General features: G+C 40.8%; 1 protein-coding gene across 7 annotated transcripts in view; it reads left to right on the forward strand.

Moving 5' to 3' along the window:
• The window catches only part of N4BP2L2 (NEDD4 binding protein 2 like 2), a 51,689-nt gene extending 43,097 nt beyond the window's left edge, over positions 1-8,592 (forward strand). For 3 of the 7 annotated variants that reach the window (XM_072850377.1, XM_072850379.1, XM_072850381.1), the window contains 4 exons: positions 613-698; positions 1,404-1,449; positions 2,369-2,561; positions 7,400-8,592. In XM_072850377.1, coding sequence (XP_072706478.1) covers positions 613-698; positions 1,404-1,449; positions 2,369-2,529 — 293 coding nt within the window. In that variant the 3' untranslated portion in view covers positions 2,530-2,561; positions 7,400-8,592. Of the gene's footprint in view, positions 1-612; positions 700-1,403; positions 1,450-2,368; positions 2,562-7,399 lie in introns of those variants that run through there. The other 4 variants (XR_012040432.1, XM_072850380.1, XR_012040431.1 and 1 more) reach the window with 4 other exon arrangements.
• Positions 8,593-10,925: the final 2,333 nt, after the last annotated feature.

Below are 10,925 nucleotides of genomic sequence, written 5' to 3' on the forward strand. Positions count from 1 at the left end.
GCAATTGTAGTCAATTTTTATTGAAAATATGGGGGGGGGGGATTTTTGGTAAATAAATGTCTGGTTATTTATAAATGAAAGATTTAGTTGAGTGAATTGCTTGTATGATTCTCATATAAGCATAAGATATATTTTTAGACTTTTCCTACAAAGAATCTCTTTTCAGCTTCTTAAACAGTGTTAGAGTTAAAACATTTTAGAAAGTAATTTCTTCAGTGACATTGCACAAATTCCTATAATTAAACATTTTAAAATTTAAAGGTTGTTACTTAAGTTGCATTTTGTTTTATTTATGGGCTGAAAGCTTTCTGGTTTTCTTGTTTGTGCCTAGTTTTGGGGGAATCTGGGGGGGGAAATGAAAGTATGGTAGGAAAGGCTTTGCCTAAAAAAAAGAAACCGAAACCAGATCTCCTTCCCCCTCCTCCCCCTCCTGTGCACTGGCCTTAGATTCTAGAAAACCTAAATTCTGACTTTGCTGCTGGCTCATTTAAATATCTGCTGATTTTTTTAAAAGTCTATATACCTAATGTGTGCAAAAATTGTAATTCAGTGATATATTTTGGCTATGGAGAGATCTGAACACTCAACTGCAAAAAATATTTTCTTCTGCAGAATCCTTGTTGCCAGATGATTATATAGTTCCTCTTGACTGGAAAGTTTCAAAGATGATCTATTTACTGTGGAAGACCTCTGTGGAGGTACGAATTCTAGGGGATTTTGGAAGGCTTTCCAATATTCCAGGTGTAAAGAGGAATCCTTCAGTTCATAAGCAAGATAATGTTCTTTGCTTGTAAATTTGCTTTGTTTTTTAATACCCACAATGAGATGGATGTTTTATGTAGTCTTCTGAATATTTCCATAACCAGCTCCAGGCCATGGTAGGATTGAGGTTTTGAAAGATCAGCTTCAGAAACGTATACAAAGTAGTTAAAGGAGAAAAAACCCCAACCTTTTCCTTGATACTTGTGTCCTGACCTGGCCTATGTTTGTTAAGTACAACCTACCATCATCTAGTTGTTTTCCTTCTTATGGTTTTCTCCCATCATTTGAGCAAATTTCCTCTTCCACTAACAGTAGCTTCTTCACGGCTACTTCTACAAAGAGTTGTAGCAGAGAAGTTATTCTGAGTGACTGACAGCAACTTAATTCTCCTTGTCTAGTTAGAAAGTGTTACCTTACAAATTATTTTTTGCTACTTCCCACTGTGACTGTTGCTTTGTGAAGGTTTGGTTTTATTTAAGGAGCACTGTAGTGTCTGGTACTGGAAATGAGGAAAATCCTGTAAATACAATGAAATAGTAACTATAAAATAGAGCATGGACCTTGTTCTTTCCCAAAATATGAAAATCTCTTGTCACATACTTTCTTTTTTTTTTTCTCCGGACTATTATTATCTGTTTTAGGAGAAACAAAAAACAAATGGATTGCAGAATGAAAACGCCTTGGCTGGTAGGTGTATTCTGTGATACAAAAACTGTATTAAATATTTCTTGTTCAGAAGACAAAATAGTTAATGCTGAAGGTTTTCACTACACGAGTGATAATGCTCCTCTTCGTGCAAAAGCACTAGGATGTGATAAATGAATTTGTGCGTCCTTTGACTGTGTACATAGTATGGCAGAGCTACGGTTGCTGTGAATCATCACTTTATATTTCCTGATGCAAGTGCTGAAATTCTTTGCCTTTTAAAGTTTTCCATATGGAATTAAGCCAGTGCTTAGCTCAAGTTTACCCGATTGCAGATCAGAAGGACATTTATAATGAAAAAGTCTTTCTTTACACTTTTTTTCTCTAAAAAGTTGAGCATCTTCAGCTATATTAAACTTCACTAAAGACTGCCAACATAATAATAGGTCAAGCTCTGGAGCAGCAAGAGGTATCAGGGTCCATGGGAAGCTCTGGATTTCTGTACACATTAATTCCTGCCATGTGTAGGTATGGGATAAAGTTGCTGGTTGTCTTTTTCCATGAATTCTGCATTAGTGTAGTATAATTTCACAAGTTGCATAATATGAGATGAAAAATACACAAAGTAGCTCCCTGGAAGCTGATAGGATTTGATATCTGAAATAGTAGGAGAGGAGTCTCTCCTTTTTAAAAAAGAGAAAAGGACGCTCTAGGAGACCTAGGAGGAAACATAAGAGTAGGAATACACACACTCACTCACTCTTTCCCTGTCCGAGACAAACCTGGAAAACATAGTTTATTTTGTAGGCCATTTAGGAAACAAAATCAAGAGTATTTTGATGAAATGAAAGCTTGTTCTAGAAATTATCTATTCTGAGCTAATATTAATGACAGACTATATAAGATAATTAGATCATTTCAGGTGGTTTAGGCTTCAGTTTGTAATTTGTTTATTTTTTAGATGATATGATTAGTCTTGAAGATCTAAATAAAAATGGCCAAGAGAACCAAGACTCTTCTGAAACATTTCCAGAAATGGAGCTGTTTCAAGGGGTGAGAGAGGAGGAGAACATGCCCTGCGCTAGCACTGGCTGTCTGGATGCTGGGTTTCATCACTCATGATTGACCATCTTAAATTCTGCATGAAGGAAAAGGTAATCAGTCACACTTGTGAATAAGTTTCATTCTTGTGTGATATTTGACAAAACACCTAAAGAAAATTGTTTGTTATAATTTTTAAGGTGCGTTTAGTATCATCCAACTTACTTGATTTTTTTCTTCAGGATAGGGATGAGGGTTGTTAGGTTTTTTTAATCCTGAGTTGGGTAAAGAGAAAGGCAGTGTTTTGTTATTGAAGCTGGATTATTTAAAAAAAAATAAATCTAAAGCCTGCCTGGTGAAGTGAAAGCAGTAGTCTAGGATGCCTAAGAGTTGGACTTTATTCCCAGTTTAATTACTGCAGTGATCTGTAGTGAGTCATGTCATCTCAGCGCTATTTTCCTCGTCTCTTTAGCATGGAGAGCAATGATGTGTTAAGGGTCTAATTAGGAAGAGCACTGTCTGAACAATAAAACAGTATTTCGCTAAGTTACGAAAACGTGCGGCAGTTCTGCTTTTCAGTAGAGAACCAGCAGCAGGAGGTTGCAATAGGACTCCATATATTGAAGTGTTAATTGTTCATGGATGTTTTCATTCGGTATGACAAAGCGTGCTACTGAGTATTAGAAAGTATGCTATCGTGTTCATGCTTGTCTCATGAATTTTTGAACCTTTTGGTAACTTGGCAAAGTTTCTTCAGTTTGTTTATGAGAGATATTTTAGGTAGATTCTGATAAGAAGGACAGACTTTTGGATCCAGCTGGAAAATACTAGCTTAATTTCCATATCGTTTTCCATCAGTTTTTCTTTCCAAAGTGGAAAATGCATTAACCTGTAGCTTTAAAATAAGGAAACTGAGGTACATAGAAATAGAATAACTTGCACCATGGGCAAATTGAAACAGAAAAAAATTTCCAGATCCTGAGGCTTAAATTGTTCCCATCCAGACCTCACAGGACTCCTGGCATATCATCCACGCAGGGTCTGGCCAGGGGTCTGTGTCACCCGGTGTCCTGTGCCTGACATGAGCACAAGTCGATGGCTGGAGGAGGATTCAAAGAGGTGGACATGCACTGTGCTGGGACAGTTATAAAAGCAGAAGCTGACATTTTAGAAGGTTTCTTAATTTTCACATTGGAGGTTCTTGACAGAAGTAAAGTAGTTGAATAGTTTGGGATGGAATTGAAAGCTCTTGAATGGGGGTTGATTTGATTAAATGCATTTTTATGTCGTTGATGACAAAAATTACATTGCAGGTCATTTGCTGATTAGCCTGTACCAACTACTGATGTAGGAACATGAGGGGAATCTCTCTGAACCACATAGTACAAACAGCACTGATCGCGCAAGGTGCTGTCAGCACAGATTATTAATAAAAATCAAGAACATCTGGTAGTGGTATTGTCCTCTTACATAATCAAATACTAAAATATTTGGTAAGCAAATATAAATATTTGTGGCTGACGTAGGGCTAAGTATTTGGTGAAAATATTTAAGTTACTTATTTATAGTATTGCAAATGTGAACACTCCACAGGCAAGATTTTTGCTTATGATACTGACTGGCCGTCTCAGTGTGGATTTGTAACCGAAGCTACTACCCAGAAATGTCCAGGTTTATTGATTAAAACGTTTTTATGCTAAAGAAATAAACTTGGAGAGCTCTGCTCTCTTCCCCAAAAAATTGTGATTAACCCAGAAATCAGTGTGTGTCGTTCCCCCCCCCCCCCCCGCCCCCTTGTGTACTTCAAGAAAGGAAAGACATATGCTAGCAGAGTGTTCTGCCTTATTGTTGATACCTTTATCTGGTTGATGAATCCAACAAACTGTTTTTCTCCCTTAGATTTACGCCCTTTATCCATCTGCCATCCTACTCCCAAAACTGTTTCAGCCTTCCTCTCCTGCTTGTCGCGAGTGCAGCAGAAGCAATCCGCAGCCCTGTGCATTTGCGAGCCAGCCGCTGACTGCTGGTCTGAAACAAAATGTCGTTAAATCCCAGTTTGTTATGTGACCTTGCAGTCCAATACTCTACTGCACTGGCTTATGTTAGTTCTAGGGAATATAGAATTAAAGCAATGTGTACTTTGCCATGAAAGAAGACTCCCAGTCAGTGTTTGGTTTAATTAAAAAAAAAAATAAAAAGGGCATTGCACGCTCTGTGCAGAAGGACTTGGTCATGAAGATCTGTGCTGAGGTGGCATGGTTAAGTCGGAAGTCTCTGCTGGCAGATGAAGCCTATGTACCAATTGATTGCCCTGGTCCTGGCTGCATGGTCCCATCCTCCTTGCAGCAGCTTTGGTGCTCAGCAAAGCCTTTGACTTGGGAATGCTAAGCTGGTTAGGGCTTTGTATTGGGAGGAGGAGAGAAGTTAGTCGGGGGTTTTGTGGGTTTTTTGTTTTGGTTTTTTTTTGGTAGTTCAACATCTGAAATGAGTCAGGGAAAGTCCTGATGGCTGTTGGAGGGAGAGGATGAGACACCAGAGGTCGGATGGGTTTGGGCTGCTCTGTAGCTGCTGCTGAAAGCGGGAAGTGCCCTTCCTCCTGGCCCTGCTCCAGTTAGCAGCTCCGGCACTCGCTGGCTGACATAAAGGCTATAATTTAACTCGCTAACCCCACAGAAAACAAACCGATAGTTTTCTGCCGGGCTAGCAAATTTAGATAAGTTTGTGTACAGTCCAGCTCAGTGCCGAAGCTGTGGCCAGGGCGCAGATGGGGCTGTGCTGCTGCAGACGCGAGGGGGAGGACGTGCAGCGCTTCCCGCTTGGGTGGCAGGCAGCTCTCATACCAGGGGACCACATACCGCGCAACCATACCTTCAGATGAAAGTCTGCTTTTAAGCTTATACAAATGTTACGATGTTAAAAAAAAATCTTTAAAAAAGTATGTGAAAAGTAAAAAGCATCTCTTAGGGTTTTCGGTCGACTCGTGTTCACTGTCAGGCACAGGATACTGGATAACACAGACCGTAGGTATTCTAGCGGTCCTGTGAGGTCTGGATGTGTAAGCACTGTAAAAGGCAGGTGAGTTTTTCTGGTCGATGGTGCCACTGATTTTGAGGGATAAGGTCGTCTTCACCACAAAATCATTCTTTTCTGGTTGCTGATTAAAGCAGACTTGCCAAGAATGATGTCCTGGAGTGGTTGTAAAACTGCTCAAGTGAACAACTATAAATGTTGAAATGGATTTGATTTCATCAAGTGTCAGGAAAAAAAAATGTAAGAAAACTGAGGCATTCCTACCGAAAGCTTTTTAAATCATAGAAAATAAAGGGACACCTAATACAATCATTTCAGTCCCTTTAGATTTGAGAGTAAACTAAGCATTACTGGCTAACTGCAACTTTATCTGTTAGCCAGATGATCATGCTTCTGTATTCATGTTGTGAAAAGGTGTTTTTATTCAAATGGCAGAGTGAACAGTGAACAGTTCTTCTGCGAAAACACAGAGTTAATCTCAAGTTGTTGTGAGAGCTCCTTATTGCAGCATTGGCAGAACATCAGTATTTGTTCTGGAAGTTAAGCAAGAGATCCCAAATTAAAAAATGCTGAGATCAGTGAAAACAGGATTATTTCGGTGCCTAGAAGTTCTCCTTAGACCAGGACTCCCGAGCGCCAGATGCTCTACAAATGTAGAACAAGAGGACAAAAGCCTGCGTCAGTTTAAGCTGAGGACTACTGCAGGACTACTGCAAAATAAAAGCTGGAATGTTTGGTTTTGAAGCATAGCGGTCACGTTGCAGTAACTCCCTGTAGGAACACTTCCTCTGCGACAGCCCGGTAGGGTCGTGGTTTTGATGAGCCAAATCTCTTGATGAGATGTGTTATCGCTCTTCCTTTCTCGGGCCGTGCTATCCCGTCACTTCCCTTTGCCGGACGCAGTGCTTCCGCAGCCAGAGGGTGAGGCAGTTCAGCTTTATCATCCAATGCATAAAGGCATCCAAAAACTTTTCAGGCTGGACCATTAAGCTGAAACAAATTGTCCTAGAGCTGTGCAACCAGCAGGGCATGGGCAAAGGAGCAGGAACGTATAGCTGGGACAGGCAGGACTGTCTTTCGGCTAGCAAGAAAAAAAGAATCTAAAAGATACAAAGCAAAGTAAAGCAGTCTTCCAGTACTGCCACAGAAAATACCATCCCATGGCCAAACCTCTTCCAGTTGCTACTTTGATACAACGATAATAAAATAAGTATTTTCTCTATCCTTTGACATTCAACCACTAATTTTAAACAAAATGAAGCAAGAAAAAGTGTACAGAATTATGACCAGAAAACCTCACCTGCCTTTTACAGTGCTTACCAGGAAAACTTGGCCTAAAATTTACTTAAGCAGAGAGTATAATTACCAGGGGGAGCAAGAGCTGCCCAGAACAGTGTTTCTGGAGCTCTCAGAAAAGAGTAACCATCAGGTTGTGCTCGTGCCTCACATGAACTCCGTAACTTGGAGGCCTGTGGGGTCCTGAGTGCATGTAACAGGGGAAAAAATTTGCAACATAACAAAACAATTAGGAGATGTAGCTATGCTATAGTAGTATTGATTGAACGGCTATTTGTTATATAGTGTTTGTGATGTGTAGAGAGAAAAAAAAATTCCACTGTGTTACTCTTCTCCTTATTTTTCAGCCTTGAGATTGTTAGGTCCTTACTGTCTCTAGTTTTGACATCCAAGTTTGCTTCTCTTCCTTTGCCATTCTCCTTGCATTTCTTGGTTTTCCTTTGCTTTCCATCATCTACTTCCTCTCCATTCTTTTTAACTTTTTAAAAAGTATGAGAAAGAAAGATACTTTTAAAAGTAATCAGGCAGGTGAACTCTTCTCAGTCTGAGGGTTGGATTTGTGACTGTTAAAGTCTTTCTGTGCTGTTGTGGTATTTCAGCAGAGTCTCTTCTTTTTTTATTTCAGAAACGTCTCACTTTGATTCCACCATGGAAGGACTTCCGTTGGCCACCAAGGATTTTAAGTGTGAGAAATAACCTGGAAGAAAGTAACCACTGTAGATTTTTGGTGTGAATCTTTGGCCATCCCCCCGCACCCCCCTCCACAGCCCCCCAATATCAACCTCTCTGTCCATGTAATAAAAATCAAAATTGAGGTAACTTTTGTTGTGTGTGGCAAAAGGTCACTTTCTGAAGCCATTTGGGATTTATACCTTCTCGGTACATCCTTGAGCATGGTACAAAGAGATTGAGAGTGGAGACCAGTAGGCAGAAAGGAGGTGTCTGTCAGCATGAGGTGTGAGCTTCAGGCTCTGGTAGTTACTTTACTTGTGTCAGGATGCCAGAGGTTGCCCCATGAACTGGTAGTGATGCCTACCTGCCGGGAAAGGTGCCTGTTTTTTTGTTGTTAATTAGGTGTCTTACCCTACTTCTGCCTGCTCTTACCTTTCATCCTGTTACTCATAATTACATCCCAGTCTCTTTACAATGTCAAGTGGAGTAAGTCTTCATCAGTCGCTCCTATTCTTTCACCCAGAGATGCACAACTTACCTTGTTTTCTTCTGAAACAAGGTTTAATGCTTCCCTCTGACTAGACTCAGTGGGGACTATAGAAATAAGGAGAAAATTTCACTGTAGACCTGATTCAAACACACTGGAGGAAAGATGCGTATGGTTTGTGGTAGACTGGTAAGACCTATAACTAGCATTGGTAATCAGTGATTTGGTGTTTCTGTTAGTGGTATTCCTTTTTTCATTTTTTTACTTAAAATTCTTATGATGTGAGAAGAAATTTAAACTAGGAGCAGTTGTTTTCTTTTTTCCTTTTTTTTTTTTTTTAATATTGGGGTTTTCCTTCAAAATTAAGCATGATGTTTATTCTTCAACTAGAACAGTAACCTTACCGGTAACAACTCTGCTACTGAGGAAATTATCCCAGTAACACGAGTGGAGTGTTGATTTCCTGGTGGAGACAAGCAGCAAAAATTAATAAAACCTTGACAGTAAAAATCTAAAATTTTGCTCAGATAAATGTCTATGGAAGGCCCACAGAGGTATCAGAAAAGTGGGAAATATTTACGTATGTAGAGTAAGCTAAATTACATAGGTGATTAATTTAATCCCATATTTTTAAAACACAATTTCATGGTTGTTTGGTTTTTTTTCCCAAGGCATGATTGGATTCATCTATGTTCTTTTTTCTGTGGAGGCTGTAAAGAGGGCAAGGTGTCTCCACCAGCCCTCTGTCGCTTTTCCGGAGAAGCACAAAACTACCCTGATGTACAGCTGTGTCCATAAAATGTGGCATGTTCTTGTGCATCTGTCTTTAAAGAGGCGTTGTGATGCCCAGGAATGGAGTGCTGTGGGTAGACCCAGTTCGTGATGCCGAGGTGGCTGGCACTTTCACCTGCAGAAGGACGTGAGTGTAACCACAAACGGGAGGAGGAAAGCAGGAGGTGTGGTGTGATGGACCAGAAAGAGAAGGGGCTGTTGGGGGCAGAAGGATCATGAAGGATCACTATTTATGAGAAAAATCACGAGTGCTTGCGGGAATAGCAAGTAACAAAGGTGAGACAGGCAGTAGAGAATGGAGGGAGGTGAAAGGACACATCAAAAGACACCTAATTAAGTTAATAATTAAGGAGAAAATGAATTTAATCAGAAAGAGCAACCTTTGTCAATTATGAGATAAACTGTCACACATAAGGCTGGAAATGTCTTAATAGTGAGAGGGAGTGACAGAGAAGACAACTATCACCTCACTTGTGGTGAAAAGGGTGATAAAAGATCAATGAGAAGAGGAGAAGCAAGGAAGCTTAGGTTGTGTGTACTTGTCAGAAGCAATACTTCCCGCTTCCACAGCTTCCAAGTCTGGAATATTTATCCACTTATTCATTCAGCTCCTCTTTCTCATCTTTCCCTGCACCCTTTTCATTGTGCACCAGCTGAAGAGCCAGTACCTGACTGCAGTCGTGCTGAAGCTCCACTGTGGTCTAAATTGCTGGTGTGTCCCCACTCTCCACTCAAACAAATACTGCGTATACCTGTGAGCAGTTAAAGATGTATGTATTTCTAAATTAATGTTGTACCACTGGCAAAATTTACTGGCTGCACTTTTTTCATGCATTTCTCATGAGTATGTGTGATTTTTTTCCTTTCCTTGGTTGGAAACGTGCTGCTCTTCCGCCAGCAGAACATTATGCAAAATGTAATGGGGAGGAGGAAGGTAATTCATGCTGGCCATAACCGAAGCTTTGGATCTACCTGAGGTACCAGTGGCAACAGAAAAGTTAGTTTGATTTCAAGAAACTGCCACTCAAGGGTTAATATTTTCTTCCTACTTTTATTTACTGAGAGAGAAATCTGAATTGCCTATATTTTCTGTTACTGAATATTGACCTTCCAGAATGCTTAAAATAAAAACAGTTTTCAAAATCTCACAGTATTCTTGTACGGACAAAAGGTGTTTCATCTTTTAGTAGGGTGTTGCCAGTTTAAGTTTACTTTAAAAAAAACCCAAACCTGTTATCTTTGAATTTAAAAATTTATGTATCTTATTTTGTGCCACTTTTTTCCCCACTTGATTCATCTGGCGTTGGTGTGCCACGTCCCAGGGAGCTGAGCTTTCTCAGTGAGCGCTCTCTTTAGCACTGTTTGCAAACTCTTAAACCTAAAGGTCCAGTGGTGTGGTGCAATGGCGGCGCGTCCCTGCGGCCTGCCTCAGCCTGGCTTCTACCCCAGCTGGGGTTCATACTGCGCGCGGCCCAGAGGGAGAGCGTGACAGCACACCAACCATTTCTGGTTTAATTGGAAACTCTCATTTCTTTCTTTGGCTTATGTGGTGATCAAGTTGAAGCAGGTCTGGTTTTCTGCAGGGGAAACAAATCTTGTTAAACTTCATATAGTTTCTCATGTGATAATACGTTTGGAAAAAAGTAAAGTTGACGTAGCGAGCGTGATGCACAGGGTCATTTGTGCAGGGCAGTTAGTTACAGCTGCTTGGAATCCTTGTCTGCTGTTTTGTTTGGGGGTTTTGTTGTGTGGGTTTTTTGTTTTTTTTTTTTTGTTGTTGTTGTGGGTTGGGGTTTTTTGGGTTTTTTTGGGGTTTGTTTTTTTTTTTTTGGCGGGGGTGTAGGTTGACTCCAATAGCTCCATCACTGTCAAAAAAGAAAAAAGGAGGAGGAAAGACAAAGAAAGCTCAGTCCGTACCTGGGCTACTGTGCCTGGCTCCGCTCCCCTGAGGCCGTTTGACGGCTCCCTGTCGGGGCTGCCCTGCGCCTCGCGGCACGGACGGGCAGCGCCCGGAGCCCAGTATTTTCGAGTAAAATACCCGGAGCCGAGTATTTTCAGCGCTGGCGTGTGGTCTCCTGTCTTTGAGAACTTGGAGATTAACCTTGATTTTAAATAATTAAAGATGGTATCTTGGGCTAATGTTCCGGGTGGAAAGCGAGCGCCGTAACGGGACGGGTTTGCTGCATGAGCCGCGGCTGTC

The sequence above is a fragment of the Ciconia boyciana genome, chromosome 1, assembly GCF_034638445.1.
Source record: "Ciconia boyciana chromosome 1, ASM3463844v1, whole genome shotgun sequence".
In the NCBI taxonomy this organism is placed as follows: domain Eukaryota; kingdom Metazoa; phylum Chordata; class Aves; order Ciconiiformes; family Ciconiidae; genus Ciconia; species Ciconia boyciana.